The 17,826-nt window shown below is 38.0% G+C and overlaps 1 protein-coding gene across 1 annotated transcript in view; it reads left to right on the top strand.

Annotated features, from left to right (window-relative positions):
* The window catches only part of LOC118766232, a 33,038-nt gene extending 15,894 nt beyond the window's left edge, over positions 1-17,144 (top strand). The window contains exons 2-3 of the mRNA XM_036509550.1: positions 4,915-5,830; positions 13,723-17,144. Coding sequence (XP_036365443.1) covers positions 4,915-5,830; positions 13,723-15,266 — 2,460 coding nt within the window. The 3' untranslated portion in view covers positions 15,267-17,144. The remainder of the gene's footprint in view (positions 1-4,914; positions 5,831-13,722) is intronic.
* The last annotated feature ends 682 nt before the right edge of the window (positions 17,145-17,826 follow it).

Genomic DNA, 17,826 nt, shown 5'->3' with positions numbered 1-17,826 from the left:
TGACGGATGCCAATGTCAGCAGTTTGGGCAAACACATTGCCAATGCTGGGCTGGTGTGCTTTCTTTGCCCATGGTTGCAGCAACTGGCTACACCACTGTGCCCACCATAGTATATATATGTATATATATATATATATACACCGGAGTAAACACATAAATGTGAAACAAGGTGGAAAAAAGAGTACTCAAATACCTGAGGTAGAGTAACAAAACTATTTTAACAAAACTGTCCGACAAACGGGAACGTGAAACTCCGAGTAACAGCTTTTTAAAATTTATGCTGCTTTTAAATAAAGTATATATATATATATATATATATTATTATTATTATTATATGTAGAAAAATACAAACTGGGACAAGAACGCAAAACACTTAGAAGACGATACAAAAAACATGGACGGGACATTCGAAGCCCTCAATCTTCAGTCAAGAACCGGATCATCGTAGCAATTTCGGCTGATTAATCTTGAGATCGCTCCGATCTGGCCAGCCCCAAGGAAAAACTAAGCTACGAGCATTAGATTTCTCGGAAGAAGGATCGAATGTATACGAAATAGGGACAGAAAAACGGACGATGCCACACGAATATAAAATACAAAAAACAATAATGAAATCCAAAATACAAAAATGAAATACAAAAGGCAATAATGGTCTGTTTTCCATGCTGGTATGGATTGGACGGTTTGATAGGAGTTAGTAAAGTTGGAAGCTGCACCAGGCTCCAGTGTCTGTTTTGGTATGGTTTCTATGGCTGGATGCCTTTCTTAATGCCAACCACTTTACAGAGTGTACAGGATGCTTTTTACATGGCAACAGCACCGACAAGGTAACCAAGTAACCAACTCATTCACAGCATGAACTGGATGCCTTTCATTGAGCCATCAGCCATTAAGATTTTCTACACCAACACTAAAGGGTTTCTTATATTTTGTTTTGGCTTTCCTTCATGACTCTCTCCATGATGGGTGGTATATACTGCAGTTTGCGGAATTCATGTCTTTTTCAGTTATTCCTTTTTTTATTGAGGTATGGTATAAGGAGACAGTTGATGTATGCATAAGAAGTAAATTAGTTTGCACTAATAAACTTAAAAACAATGCAGTTTTTGAGATGCAAAGTTCAATGTGCTCTTACTGATAAATATTTCTTGCATCTCGCGTGTGTACTTTGGCATACACATTCAGTTAAACAAAGGACTTATTTAACATTGTTTCTTAACCCTTTAGTGTTCGCATTATTCTGCTAAAATTAATGCTTTTTCATTCACATTGTTTTGAACTAATCATGCATTATCTTGTAGCTATGAGATTTTGATGCAGTAGCTGTTAATTTTTAAAATGATATTGTAGGGTTGGTGTGAGAGACCACATCTGGCCAGTTTTAACATAAAACAAGCAGAATACTTTTGGCCGGATATGGCCGGTTTAAATGCTAAAGGGTTAAACGTATATTGTTGTAATCGAGATTATTAAAAAGTTTGTGAAATAAACCTCTTTTTTTTGTTGTCTAACCCTGAGTATTGGTATTAGGCTTTCCTTATATATTTCGTTTTTTGGATTTGGTTTGCAAGATTCTTTATATGAGTTCGTGTGTTGAAGCATATTCTGTTGTGTCTGGGGAGTCATTTTCTTTTTGTGCCTTAAAATGTAACGAAAATTTTAGGAAAATAAAAATAAGAAAAAAGTGGAAATTTTACCAGTGAGTGTGTTACATTATAAGGCACAAAAAGAAAATTACTTTCCCCAGACACAACAGAATTTCCTTATATAATCATAGCTTTATTTAATGTATTGTAGAAGTATAACCAATTTATTGCACATATATTTTGACAATAAAATATTATATGGACCTCCAGGGCCCTATGGACCCTAGTTGAGAACCACTGCTCAAATCAAGAATGTACTTGCCCAGTTAGAACTACTCAACATCATTGGATGCAAACAAAGTCACAGGTGTTACATCAGAGTTTTCATTCATGAGAGATGTCTAAATAAAGGCTAGGGGTCACTCACTCTCGGCTGATGGATGGCCATCGGTAGGTTTTGTTTTTTATCCTGCAGGGGTGTCCTGTGGAAACCACCCTCCTTACAAAGCTGTCTTAGTAGAATAATTAGTTTGATCGCCAACACCTGACTGCACTAGCATAGCTAGTGGGGAGCAGAAAAGCGGTCTGTTCTGGGTGGCACTTTTATGGGGGTGGCACCACTTTTGTGTCTGCTATAAGCAATATGTACATTTTGTTGGGGTGGCCAACTGAAGGGCCACTCCAAGCTGCACTCATTCAAGCTACACCAGTGCCCGATTTTTGCAGCAGGTTGTACTGAATTACATGTTATCAATAACAATAAGAATAACCTGACAAAAAAAATACCAATACAATAGAAGTGATAAATGCATCTGCAGATAACAAGTATTAAAAGTTCAATGAACAAGTTGGAAGCAATGCTTTCTGTCTTGAAGTCTTTTGTGTGCAATTTGGATGGTTATTATCTTTTATAGATTTCCTGAATATTTCAGGGACATCATCATCATCATCTTTGTTTAACGTCTGCTTTCCATGCTAGCATGGGTTGGACGATTTGACTGAGGACTAGTGAACCAGATGGCTGCACCAGGCTCAAATCTTGATCTGGCAGAGTTTCTACAGCTGGATGCCCTTCCTAACGCCAACCACTCCGAGAATGTAGTGGGTGCTTTTATGTGCCACTGGCACGAGGGCCAGTCAGGCGGTACTGGCAATGGCCATGCTCAAATGGTGTTTTTTACGTGCCACCTGCACAGGAGCCAGTCCAGTGGCACTGGCAACGACCTCACTCGAATGTTTTTTCACATGCCACTGGCCTAAGTGCTAGTAAGGTGCTGCTGGTATTGATCACGCTGAGGCAGCGAGCTGGCAGAAACGTTAGCACGCCGGGCGAAATGCTTAGCGGTATTTCGTCTGCGTTACGTTGTGAGTTCAAATTCCGCCGAGGTCGACTTTGCCTTTCATCCTTTCGGGGTCGATAAATTAAGTACCAGTTACACACTGGGGTCGATATAATCGACTTAATACCTATGTCTGTCCTTGTTTGTCCCCTCTGTGTTTAGCCCCTTGTGGGTAATAAAGAAATAGGTATTGATCACGCTCGAATGGTACTTTTTATGCGCCACCGGCACGGAAGCCAGTTAGCCGCTCTGGCAACGATCATGTTTGGATGGTGCTCTTAGCGGTCCACTAGCACGGATGCCAGTCATCAAATTTGATTTCGGTTTCACTTGCCTCAACAGGTTTTCACAAGCAAATGGAAGAAAGGTACACATAAGTGGGCTGGCTACACACCTGGTATAGGCCGCCGCCACCACCACCACCACCACTACCATCATGATATAGAACATGTTGGCGAGCTGGCAGAATCGTTAGTACGCCGGGCAAAATGCATAGCCGTCTTTCGTCTGCCGTTATGTTCTGAGTTCAAATTCCACCGAGGTCGACTTTGCCTTTCATCCTTTCGGGGTCGATTAAATAAGTACCCGTTACGCACTGGAGTCGTTATAATCGACTTAATCCGTTTGCCTGTTCTTGTTTGTCCTCTCTGTGTTTAGCCCCTTGTGGGTAGTAAAGAAATAGGTATTTCGTCTGCTGTTACATTCTGAGTTCAAATTCCGCCAAGGTTGACTTTGCCTTTCATCCTTTCGGGGTCGATAAATTAAGTACCAGTTACGCACTGGGGTCGATATAATCGACTTTATCTGTTTATCTGTCCTTGTTTGTCCCCTCTCTGTGTAGCCCCTTGTGGGCAGTAAAGAAATAAGATTAAAAGTAAATAATTTTGAGGCTTAAGATATGCTATCCATATCTTTATATATAAAAGTGAAGTTGGGTGTCTGTCTCCTACGATTTAGATTCCTAACTACTCCCACATTTTGCGGTGCAGTTTAACCAAAAGCGGGTATCTTATAGTCGTGATTCATATCGAGCCCTTCTGGGTATTAGCACGCGTCTACGATGAGTCTACGATTTTAAAAATAATTTACCATCATTTTTTTCCATTTTAATGCAATTTTTCGCTATTATATAAGGGAAGTAACTCTCTAAAAATGTCTACGATGAGTCAACGATTTAAAAAAAAATTTACCATCATTTTTTCCCCATTTTTAATGCATTTTTTTGCTATTTTTTTGGCTATAACTCTCTAAAAATGCTTATATAGTTATTTCCCTTACAAACCCAAGCAACGCCAGGTGATACTGCTAGTGCATAATAAATTAAAGGGTTCCTAGAATAGAATTTTGGAGAATGCAAATAGAAGTAGATGTGATAACATTTTACCATTGTACTCAGCAAATTGATGTCAATGAGTGTGTGCATCTCTAAATATATAGTTGTGCAACTATATAATAGAATATCCATGTAAAAGTACCTGTGCTGATGCCATGTAAGAAACATCTGTACTTGCACCACATAAAAAGCACCCATTCTGGCACCACGTAAAAAGCACCCATTCTGACACCATGTAAAAAGCACCCATGCTGGTGTCATGTAAAACGGACCAGTGTTAGTGTCATGTAAAAGCTCCTGTGCTGGTGCTACATAAAAAGCACCCAGAATACTTTGTAAAGTGGTTAGCATTAGAAGGACACCCATCTGTAAAAACCATGCTGAAACAGACAATTGAAGCTTGGTCCAGCTCTCTGGCTTGCCAGTTCCTGTCAAACCATCCAACCCATGCCAGCATGTAAAACAGGTATCAAATGATAATGATGATATTAAAATATATTTAGTTATACATCATTTATTAGTTTCTAGAAGGAAAAAATTATTCCGACATGTTTCAGAATATCATTAAATCTAATATTTTGAATAAAAGTTAATAATATCAAAAATCATTTTTCAAAACAATTTTATTTATTATTATATTATTTTACTTTTGCAGATGTGGGTTTGGATTATGGCTAAACTGAGTGAGAAGAGTTTTGAGTTGAAGAACTGGAAATTCAGTAAGAATTATTCTTGGGGAAATTCCACCTCAAAAAATGAATTTTTAAGTTCTAAAAATCTTCACTTAAGACCTAATCCTATGAACAAATGTAATGGTTATATAGGAGGAAAAGAATATAAAAATCCTCATACTCTATATTCTAAAAATTATGGAGAAAACCGCAATTTCAAGAATGATGGAAACAAAAGTTCTGGTTTCTCTCCTAAAAGGACAAATATTAATCATGTTATTCAAAGAGAAACCAAGCAAATTATGGATAATTTGGAAAATGGCAGACCTGGAACTGAGAAAAAGTTCCACAGTTCGTTTTGTGGCACTACTGATTTTAGAGGTCTTAAAACATCATATGGCGAAAGAGATAGGAGTAAGAAATATCAAAGACCAATCTTAAATGATTTTGAAGAACCTTTCAGTTACAAAAACTCAAGGATTACTAAAAATAACTGGATTTCAAAAGGGAATAATTTTAGTAAGGAAAACTGTTCAAGGAAAGAATCAAAAAGTGTCTGTGAAGAAGGATTAACACGAACTGAGGCTTGTGATTCCTTAATTACTAATGAAGAAATTGGTAGAGTTTTTGAAGAAGAGCTTGATTTAATGATAAAAAATAATTATGATCTTACAAGACTTCTGAAAGTGAACAGTAGGTTAAAAGATATTCTTGGCCCTCTTGCTGCTCTGAAAGATAATAATATTTCTCAGAATATATGTGATACAGACTCTTGTTTTGCAAAATTGTCATTGATGATTGCAATTACAGGGAGAAAGCTACAACAACTTTCAGATTTTTTAATCAATGAAATTTCTTCAAAAGGTGAAGAAGCTGTATTAGCAGCCCTACAGATGCCAAGTAAGTTTGCATTTTTAATTTAACTCTTTTGCTAATATATTTCTGTTGAAATGCACAGCTTTTGTTTCAATTAGAAAACAGTAAAGAATTCAGTAAAATCACTTTGCCATTACTGAGTTGGTTTTTGGAACATTCATTAATACAAAATTTTTATGGACGGTGCTAATTTAGATCACTTTAAAATGATTGTATTATGGGGATGATCTTGAGCAGGTTAATATAGTGAATATTAATGACAACAAAGTGGCAAGTTGGCAGAATCGTTAGCACGCCGGGTGAAATGCTTAGCGGTATTTCGTCTGCCGCTATGTTCTGAGTTCAAATTCTGCCGAGGTTGACTTTGCCTTTCATCCTTTTGGGGTCGATAAATTAAGTACCAGTTGTATACTGGGGTTAATCTAATCGAGTGGCTCCCTCCTCCAAAATTTCGGGCTTTGTACCTAGAGTAGAAAAGAATATTAATGATAACAGTAACAATTTAGTGATGATATTTGAAAGATTGTCTTGCAGCAAAATATATATACTGACCACATGGAATGATAGTTAAGAAGTTTGCTCTACAACCATAAGGTTCTATATTCACACTAACTGTGTTAATGCCTTCTATTTAAGTCAAAGGGAAATTTAGTAAGTGAAAACTGCATAGAAGCGCATTGGATGTAGATATTATGTTCTGTATTGGTTATGTCCTATTATATCCAGGCTGACTTGGTTGTTCTACATCAGAAGGTTGATAAAATAAATCCCAGACAGAGTAATGTAGTTGATGCAATCAACCAACACTATTAAAGACAATTTCTTGGCATGGTCAGAGTCTAATGTCTGAAAGCAGTAAAATAATATGAAAATATAAGGTAGGTGCTGGTGTGGCTGTGTGGTGAGAAGTTTGCTTCCCAATCACAAAGTATCAGGTTTAATTCCATTGTGTGGTACCTTGGGCAAGTGTTTTATACATTCAACTCTGAGCTGGCTGAAGCCTTACAAGTAGATTTTGGTTGAATGAAATCGAAAAAAGATTTTTGTACATATAGTCCAATCGAAATCAAATTCGATGACTGGCATCCATGCTAGTGGAGCGCTAAGAGTACCATATGAGTAGGATCCTAGCCAGAGCAACAAGCTGGCTTCCATGCTAATGGCATGTTAAAAACACCATTTGAGCGTGATCGTTACCTGCGTTACCTTACTAGCACTTGTACTGGTGGCACGTGAAAAAACATTCGAGCGAGGTCGTTGCCAGTGCCCCTGGACTGGCTCCTGTGCAAGTGGTACATAAAAAGCAACATTTGAGCATGGCCATTGCCAGCACCGCCTGACTGGCTCTTGTGCTGGTGGCATGTAGAAGCACCCACTACACTCTCGGAGTGGTTGGCGTTAGGAAGGGCATCCAGCTATAGAAACTCTGCCAGATCAGATTGGAGCCTGGTGCAGCCTTCTGGTTCGCCAGTCCTCAGCCAAATTGTCCACCCCATGCTAGCATGGAAAGCGGATGATAAACGATGATGATGATGATATGATTGATGTGTGTGTGCATACATGCGCTTTTGCATGTGCGCGTACATGTGTGTGCACGCACGTGTACGCATGTGTGTGTGTGTGTGTGTCTTTGTATGTTTATGTCCTCTTGTCTTGACATTATGTGATTGCTGAAAATGAATGCCAGTCATTTCCAATATTCTGTGAAAACATGTTTGGCCATGGGGAAATATTACTTGGCCATGGGGAAATATTGCTAAGAAAAGGGTAAGGATTGGTGACAGGAAGGCTGTCCAGTTGCAGAAAATTTGTCTCAATATATAAACTCTGTCTAATCCATGCAAGTGTGTGAAAGAAAATATTAAAATGATGATGAATATAAAAGGATACCACAGTAATAAGTTTTGTATGATTCTGAAAGCAGTGTTGTAGTTTGGTGATAACCTTGATAGCTAGTGACATTTTTATAAAATACTAGCAGTATCGCCCGGCGTTGCTCGGGTTTGTTTTGACCCTTTAGAACTGGAATTTTTGAAAAGTAAAACGTTTGCATTATGTAGCTTGTTATTCTCTTTAAGTGACAATTTTCTGGTTGAAATACAGCGAAAAATGGCGACACAGGAGTAAAAAAAAATCGTAAAAAATCGGAAATTTCATAGAAAAAAAAGCACCTTTTTTTTCTATAATTTTTAGTGTTAACATGGTCCAATTTGAATTTTTCTTCTACAGGAGGAAGAGGAAGCCTTCTATCATACTCTCAATTTTGGTCAACTTGCGCTGCAGGGTCTCGGAGGGGATAGTGTTAGTTGAAGGCTACTAAACCTGCCATACACAAACAACTTCAGCTTTATATATATAGAGATATATATAAACACAAGATTTTAAAAATAGAAAGGATAATTTCTTACATAGGCTTCAGACTAGAAATTTGATGGTAAATCTCATCGATTATATAGATCATCAGTAATTGATGGGTGACTATTTTATCTATTGCTGGAGGATGGAAGACAAAACTAGCCTACACAGAGTTTGAACTCAGAATTTATAAAGGGGGATAACTGAATACAGCCAGATAATTTGGGCCATTACTCTACTGTTCCAAACATGCAACAGAGATAATCACCCACCGCCATCACTACTACCACCATTATCATTATCATCGTCATCCTCCTCGTCATCATCATCGTTTCAACTTTCACTTTTCCATGCTTGATGGATCAGATGAAACTTGTTGAGGCAGTTTTTCTATGACCAGATGTTCTGCTTGTCACCAACCCTCACTTTTATTTCCAAGCAAGGTAATATTTCCCCTGGTCCTTCAAACGGTGAACAGGTCAATGACCAGCTGCTCAGTGGCTAGACATGTTTTCACAGAAGATTGCAAACAAATGATAGTGTTGTACAAGAAATCTGTTTACAATCAGCATGCATATGCTAAGACAAGAGGAACATGCATACACACGTACATGCATACATAAATACATTTATGATGGGTTCTTTACAATTCCATCAACCAAGTTCACTCAAAGCACCGGTCAGCCTGAGATTATAGTAGAAAGCACTTGCCTGGATTACACTTGAACCCAAAACCACTTGGTTGCAAAGTGTAACACACCCACTCCTGCAACTTCATTATAATATAGTAATCTCTCTATATATAAAGCTGAAGTGGTCTGTGTTTGGCAGGTTTGGTAGCCTTCAACTAACACTATCTCCTCGAGACCTGCGACACAAGTTGACCAAACTTGATAGTATGATAGAAGAAGGCTTGCTCTTCCTTCCATAGAAGAAAAAATTCAAATCGGACCATGTTAATACCAAAAATTATTTACATCAAAAAGGTGCTTTTTTTCTATGAAAATCCCTATTTTTTACAATTTTTTGACTGCTGTGTCGCCATTTTTCGGTGTATTTCAACCAGAAAAATGTTCACTTAAAGAGAATAACAAGCTACATAATGCACAATTTTTACTTTTCAAAAACTCCAATTCTAAAGGGTCAAAACAAACCCGAGCAACGCCGGGCGATACTGCTAGCTATAGTATAAATAGCGGTTGCTGACAAATTTTTCTGCTCTAAAAGGATTTTATCCTATATATGCTGTTTTATCAGTATTTACACATTGAAAAATATATCTTTCTTCTTATACTACAATACATTTCAATGCTTCAAAAACAAACTTATGTTTGTTTACATGTGACATAATATAGTAATTTTGGCTTCCATGCCAGTGGCATGTAAAAAGCACTGTTCAAGCGTGATTGTTACCAGTGTTGCCTTACTTGCACGTGAAAAAGCATTTGAGCGAGGTTGTTGCCAGTACCACTGGACTGGCTCCTGTGCAGGTGGTACATAAAAAACACTCTTTGAGCGTAGCCGTTGCCAGTACTGCCTGACTGGCCCTCATGCCAGTGGTACGTAAAAGCACTCACTACACTCCCAGAGTGGTTGGCATTAGGAAGGGCATCCAGCTGTAGAAACTCTGCCAGATCAAGATTGGAGCCTAGTGCAGCCATCTGGTTCGCCAGTCTTCAGTCAAATCATCCAACCCATGCTAGCATGGAAAGTGGACGTTAAACGATGATGATGATGATGTTATATAATTATTAATTATAATGATATTTGTGTTGTTTCATATCCATAGCTAATGTGAAAGTGGTGGGTATCGGGGCAAGTATTTATACATTCCTATATTCTTCATATTGTTAACCATTCAATTTAAGAGAGTAAATGTAATGTGCTTCCTCTGGCTGTGTAACACAATGTGGCTATAGCAAGGCTTGGACTCATGATCATGTGATCAGTTGTCCAGCTCTTGAACTAACTTATCAATTGCACCTGAGTGATGAACATGGTGTTACTGCCATCATCACCTTCGTTAGTATATTTCACTCACTGAATCAAGGTGGCTTTTAACTTTTCTTTTCTTCACTTTGTTTTGCAAATTACCTGGAGACCTTAATAGTGCTCGGTCTCATGAAAAGACTACCAAGTACACATTGTAAATAATATAATAATAATGAAATTATTGTATACAGTGCTGAGGTGCACCACAACTTGTCAGAAAGTGCATATAAAGTACATGCAGTAATGTAGAAATGTCTGGAAAGCGAACAATGTATGAGTCAGATACATGCTTGTGTGTGTATGGAGGGGAGAAAATCAGGTGTAGTGTTGGCGAATCTCAGGAAGCATGGAAGTTTTGAAGGATGCAGTGCTCCGACAACTAACAACCGTTAGTTAGTGATAAGATCAACATATTATAGAAACCATGTGAAACCTGATGTTGGGGCCTGATGTAGCTCTGTGGGTTGCTGGATCCTGTGAAACTGTTCAGCCCTTGCCAGCATGGATTTATTATGTTAAATGATTATAGTGATGATTATGATTATGTTCTTATTTCTTTATTGCCCACAGGGAGCTAAACATAGAGGGGACAAACAAGGACAGACAAAGGAATTAAGTCGATTACATCGACTGCAGTGTGTAACTGGTACTTAATTTATCAACCCCGAAAGGATGAAAGACAAAGTCGACCTCGGCAGAATTTGAACTAGGAACGTAAAGACAGACGAAATCCCGCTAGGCATTTTGCCCAGCGTGCTAATGTTTCTGCCAGCTCGCTGCCTTAATTATGTTCTTGAGGAAAACACTTTGTTTTATATTTCTCCAGTCTGCTCAGCTGTAAATGGGCAACCCCACAATGGACTAGCCTTCTGATCAAGAGGAATATTAGCCAGCTTGCCTAGCCAAACAGGATGGCATCATTCGAAAGCTAAAACGATGTGAATTGCATTGAGACAAGTGATGTATAACATCAAATAGTCTAGTCGATTCTGTGATATTGTGATACTCTTCAGTAAATTATGTACATGGCAAGGTAACGAATAAAATTGTGTCAGTATCTGAGAACCTAACAGGCCTTATTGTGATAACATAGAGCCAAGATTTACTCCACTGTAGATTTGCTTAACTCATGCCATCTTGGGAAAAAATAAAGTGATGATGCTGAAGATAAGGCCAATAATTGGGATGATAAGCTTACATTGATGCCTGCATGTGTATGCATACACACACAAATACCTGCTTATATTTGTTGAGATCATCATCATCATCATCATCATCGTTTAACGTCTGCTTTCCATGCTAGCATGGGTTGGACGATTTGACTGAGGTCTGGCAAACTAGATGGCTGCACCAGGGTCCAGTCTAATCTGGCAGAGTTTCTACAGCTGAATGCCCTCCCTAACACCAACCACTCTGAGAGTGTAGTGGGTGCTTTTACATGACACCAGCACGAGACCCAGTCAGGTGGTACATAATTTATCGACCCCCGAAAGGATGAAAGGCAAAGTCTTTCACTTTATAAACCTTGTACTCATCATGGTGGTGGTGGTGGTGGTGAATTAACATCTATGTAAAAAAGGCGGTGAGCTGGCAGAAACGTTAGCATGCTGGGCAAAATGCTTAGCGGTATTTCGTCTGCGTTACGTTGTGAGTTCAAATTCCGCCGAGGTCGACTTTGCCTTTCATCCTTTCGGGGTCGATAAATTAAGTACCAGTTACGCACTGGGGTCGATGTAATCGACTTAATACCTATGTCTGTCCTTGTTTGTCCCCTCTGTGTTAGCCCCTTGTGGGTAATAAAGAAATAGGTGAATTAACATCCATGTTCTATGCTGGCATGGGCTGGAAGATTTGACCAGGGTGCATTGTGCTCCAACATTGGCTATGGCATGGCCTCTACAGCTGGGTACCTTTTCTAATGTCAATCCCTTTACAGTGAATGGCATTAAATGATTGTACTGGGTGCATTTTTTTTGTGTCACTAGCACTTATGAAGTTGCCTATTAACTTGCAAGACAAGACAAGAAGAAGAAAAAGAAAAAGCCTCCTGGGTTAAGTTGGGGAATATTTGAAAGGGGATGGAGGTGGTTTTATGCCAGATGTTAAAAAGTATGATAAAGGAACAAACGCAGGTGTCTTGCTATCATCATCATCATCATCGTTAATGTTCGCTTTCCATGCTTGCATGGGTTGGACGATTTGACTGAGGTCTGGCAAACCAGATGGCTGCACCAAACTCCAGTCTGATCTGGCAGAGTTTCTACAGCTGGATGCCTTTCCTAACGCCAACCACTCTGAGAGTGTAGTGGGTGCTTTTACGTGCCACCGGCATGAGGGCCAGTTAGGTGGTACTGGCAACAGCCACGCTCAAATGGTGCTTTTTATGTGCCACCTGCACAGGAGCCAGTCCAGCGGCAACGACCTCCTTCGGATGTTTTTTCACGTGCCACCAGCACAAGTGCTAGTAAGGCTACACAGGTAACGATCACACTCGAATGGTGTTTTTACGTGCCACAGGCACGGAGGCCAGCTTGTTGCTCTGGCCCCGATCTCATGCTCATATGGTACTCTTAACGCTCCACTAGCACAGGTGCCAGTCATCGAATTTGATTTCGAAATAACAACCTTGCATTATATAAGAAAATTATTTTTATTAAATAAAGTAGTTATTATTCGAGACCATAATTCCATAGACGATGTGTCACGGCACATTAATCACCAATGAAAAAAAAATTTAATATGAAAAAAATCCAAAACAATGCTTCATATTTTAAGAAGTAAGTACTAAATCTGTGTAGCTTAGATTTATCTATATTTACTGGCTAAAATATATAAATGTGTTCTGTATTTTCTTTTTATTTTTACTTTCTGAGCGAAGCATGCTAAAATATTTTTGTTCAAAATGTCAAAAAAAGAAGGAAAAAAAAGAACTTCTGGCTATGAACTTTGAAAGAGTTATTTCCCTTCAATTGAGGCCGTAAGGAAATAGGCGACGTAAAGAGAAGACAAATCGCATCTTCTTTAATAGTGTTCAGAAAATACTTAGTTTGGTAGTGCATATATTTCTCTTTTCTCTTTTACTTGTTTCAGTCATTTGACTGCGGCCATGCTGGAGCACCGCCTTTAATCGAGCAACTCGACCCCGGGACTTATTCTTTGCAAGCCCAGTACTTATTCTATCGGTCTCTTTTTGCCGAACCGCTAAGTGATGGGGACATAAACACACCAGCATCGGTTGTCAAGCAATGCTAGGGGAACAAACACAGACACACAAACACACACACATACATATATATACATATATACGACAGGCTTCTTTCAGTTTCCATCTACCAAATCCACTCACAAGGCTTTGGTCGGGTCGGGGCTATAGTAGAAGACAATTGCCCAAGGTGCCACGCAGTGGGACTGAACCCAGAACCATGTGGTTGGTAAACAAGCTACTTACCACACAGCCACTCCTATGTAAATATATTTTAAATTTAAACTGTTTAAATGTAAACGTTTCCTGTTTTTATATATTTAAAATATCTAGTAAAGTACTACTTTTTTTTCCCATTATTTTGCAGCCTGTCATGAAAAATTGAAAGATATGAATGTAAACTTGTTCATGCAACTTTTAGAAAGAACGACAACTGCAGGGACTGCAAGTGCCAACAGAAACCGTTTTGATTCCTCTAATACAGAATATTCAAAATTATCTTCAAATGATACTCATTGTCATTATAGGGATGTTGTTGATCCTTTTAAATACACCGCAACTGAAAACCAACCTCAGTTACAAGTTTTATTGCCGCCTAATGATAGACAGAGAAAATCTCTGGAAAATGATGAATCAGATAATCAGAAAAGTATAAAAAAAACAACTAAAATGAAGCTAAAACAAGAAGGGAAATTTACAAAATATCAACACCTTGGAACACCTGATGAAAAACTGTGTGCATTTATTGATGAGTTAAAGAAAGAAGATATCAAACCCAATAAAATAATGCTTATAGAAAACTTGCTTTCTAAATTTGGTAAAGATTTGATGAATCCACACTATAGTTTGGATTGCAGTCATGAATTACCAGGAGGGAGCAACCAGTATAGTGCATCTTTTCACCTTGATGGTTTATTTATTGCCCGTGGCTGTGGAATTCACAAGAAAGACCTTAAGCACAAAATATATTCTAAAGTTTACGAATTGTTGCTAACAACACCTGTTGATGATATTTTAAAACTGAAAGATCCTGGACCTTATGAAGAACAAGATGTGCCTGAAGATTCTGAACCCTGTCTAGATTACAATGCTAGTGGAAACAAGCTGGTTCCAGTTATCGTTCAACTCAAGAAATTTTTTGCTGAAAAAGTTTTCAGTGAGAATATCTCTGTGTCTGTACTAAAACAGGCTTGTATGAAGACAGGTTCTAAGATAGACCTCGACTACAAAGTGGAGGACAAATTTATAATTCATGGACGCCCTTATTATAAAGGGACATTGAAGCTGAATGACATAATTCTATCTATTGGATGGGCATTCAAGAAAAAGGAAACACGACAAAAGACTTATTTTAAAGCCATCTCAAGACTGCAACAATTGCCCCCTGAAGAAGTTGGTGAAGGAATAGAAGATTCTGATATACCAGAACCTGACACAGATGTTTTTAGTCTGCACAATACCATTCCACCTCTTGAAGAAAGATTCAGATCACTAATTAAGTATGTGAGGAACTGTAATGCCGCACCTAAAAATAGCATTGTATGCACAATTGACACTAAATCAATTGAAGTTTTCTTAAATCCTACAGTGGTGTACCAACGGGTTGGCATCAACAACAACATTGTGAAGTGCATGCTATTTCTGTCTGATCAATTTATAGCTAGTGCAGAAAATAGCTGCAAACGTGAGTCACAGGTGGTTGCCTACAATGCGTCATGGGAAACATTAAAGACGTTGGATGTGGAACAACTGATGAACCAACGAGAACCACTTCAGAATGAAGATATTAATGGTGTGAATATTATTGAAGTTGTTATGAAGGGTAACCAAAAGATGTTACTGAATACTGAAACCCCTGAAACTGAATCCGTTTCCAACAATGTCCCATCTCAATCAACTGAAATATGTTAATTTCATGTATGTGTACATGTACTAGGAAAGCTTAAAGCTTACCTTGCTGGTTTTTGTTATTGTTGTTGTTGTTCTTTTCTATGTCTGTGAGTGCAACATCAGTAAGGATACTGAATCCTTGAATACAGCTGTTCACAAATATCAAGTTTACTGGAATCCATAAGTGAACTCTATGAAAATGTTAAAAAAATTAGCTATTGTTTAGCCGCAATGGTTAAAAGCATTTTAGCCATGATATCTTGTTTTTTGCTCCCAAACATCGTACAATCAGGTCTAACCTCCAACATACAATTTCATTTTTTATGACTGTTGGATGTCATTTGGGGGTGATTTAGCTACTATTTCTCACAGGGCAACTGGCCACATTGGAGGCTCCCTAAAAAAACAAAAATCTTCTCTTGCCTGCTGTAGCACATTAATAGTCCCTAAATCATTTGCTGGATAACTAACAGTGTAGAAGGTAATTATGTTATAGACAGGCTTGTGTGAGCAGCTTCAGTTTCCAAGTAAAGCAAAAATATTTTTTATTTCACAAATAAGAAATGTTAACTGTTGGAAAGAAAGTTTATCTGTCATTGGTAAATATTCTCTTTCATTTTACAATCTGTGATAGAAAGCTGTGATAAATGTACTTTTGAGTACAATGGTTTATGTTTATTTCTGTGTATCTTAAAATATGGACCAGAATCTTCTAATGGCTTACACTGGGAAATACTTAAATGAAATTTCAACTTTAGTCACGAAACATTGTTTTATGAAAGGAGGGACTTAGTTCTTGCCAAGTACAGTCAGAAATGTCACCACACGTGGACCAAACCTGTGGTAATAAAATGTTTGTAGTAATGATGTTTTCTGATCCTTCAATGGCAGCTCCTCCTATTGTCGAAAAACTAGAATTCACAAATTTCTTGAATTTTTCACTTGTCAGTAAAGAACATTTGTAATATTCTCTACAAAACTCAGGTGAGGCCTGTATTGCTCTTACATATGGGACAGTTCTGTTACTGTACATATAGGCCTCCTAGGCCACTTGACCAACTGGCATAAAGTTACTCACAGATACCTTCCAGTCTTTGGCCCACAGACATGCTGTGTCTTCTCTCTCTCTCTCTCTCTCTCTGCCTTCCCTACTGCTACTATAATGGCCTTTGCTCTCTGGAACTGTCTGACTTCATACTGTTTCTGCTCAGGCATTTTCATCCCCCACACGTCTCTCCTTCTATCACCCTTCTTATGTCCAACCCTAACAGACCCTGCACTAATCACTATGCCTATCCCTTCCTTCCTAGAAACTCGGTCCTCTGAAATTCCCTCCTTGCTCATATCTTTCATGCAGTTGTTGACTTGCAGAAGTTTGAGACGAACATTAATAGGATCAATCTTACCAGTCTAGAGAGGGCCCATGGAAAGCCATGAGCACTGCTCAGGGATTCTTTCTGCCGACCCTCAAGACTCAACATATGAAAAAAAGAAAATTCAATAATTCACATTTTTTTTTTTCCTCCTTTTATTCAAAATACAACATGTCAGGGTTGATAGATAAAGTATCAATTCAACACTGATATCCTCATCATCATCATCATCATCATCATCATCATTATCCTTATTGTTGTCGTCGTTCTCCTCTCCTGCTTCTTCCTCCTACTCCTACTGTTACTGTTGCCTCTGCTGCTGCCGTGCCTCGGGTGTTAGTCACTGAAAAATACAAGTTCCAAGATACAAATGATACGAGCTGTTTTACTGTTCTCCACAGTAATAAAGCAACCAGTTATTTCTTTTGTTTTTTCGTCCTGGACAGTTAAGAATCAAATTTCCTTCACTGGCTTTAACGCCATGCACTTGATTCTAATGGTTATGAATAATTCTAATTTTTCAATTTAGAAACAAAAAAAAAAAAAATATAAAAACAAAAAAATAAAAGAATGTTGTCTCAGCTTCTTTTGTCACATAAAAAAAGTTTTTTTTTATCAAATACAGTTTAAATTAAATTAAAATTATTTTAACACAAAATTTAAAACTGTACAGGTTTATTCTTCCTATTATTTATTTGCACAAATCTATATTGTTGTTTTATTGTTAATTTAATATTTGTTGTTTTTTAAATAAAGTTTTATCTCAATTTTGTTTGTTTATCTTTTTCTATTATCTATTTGGATTGTTTCAGTCATTGGACTGTGGCCATGTGGGAGCTCTACCTTGTAGGGTTTTATTTGAACAAATGAAAACCAGTATCTTTTATTTTTTGCTTGTTTCAGTCATTAAACTGCAGCCATGCTGGGGCACTGCCTTGAAGTCAAATGAATTAACCCCAGTACTTATTTATCTTTTTGAAGCCTAGTTCTTATTCTATCAGCGTCATTTGCTGAACTGCTAAGTTATGGGGATGTAAGCAAAGCAACCCCAGTTGTCAAGCAGTGGTGGGTGACAAACACAAAGACACATACACACAATTATATATATATATATATATATATAGCCACTCACACACATATATTTATTTTTTTATTGCCTACAGGGGGCTAAACATCGAGAGGACAATCAAGGACAAAGGGATTAAGTT

The sequence above is a fragment of the Octopus sinensis genome, linkage group LG1 (assembly GCF_006345805.1).
Source record: "Octopus sinensis linkage group LG1, ASM634580v1, whole genome shotgun sequence".
Lineage (NCBI taxonomy): Eukaryota > Metazoa > Mollusca > Cephalopoda > Octopoda > Octopodidae > Octopus > Octopus sinensis.
This window is presented reverse-complemented; position numbering and strand designations above follow the sequence as displayed.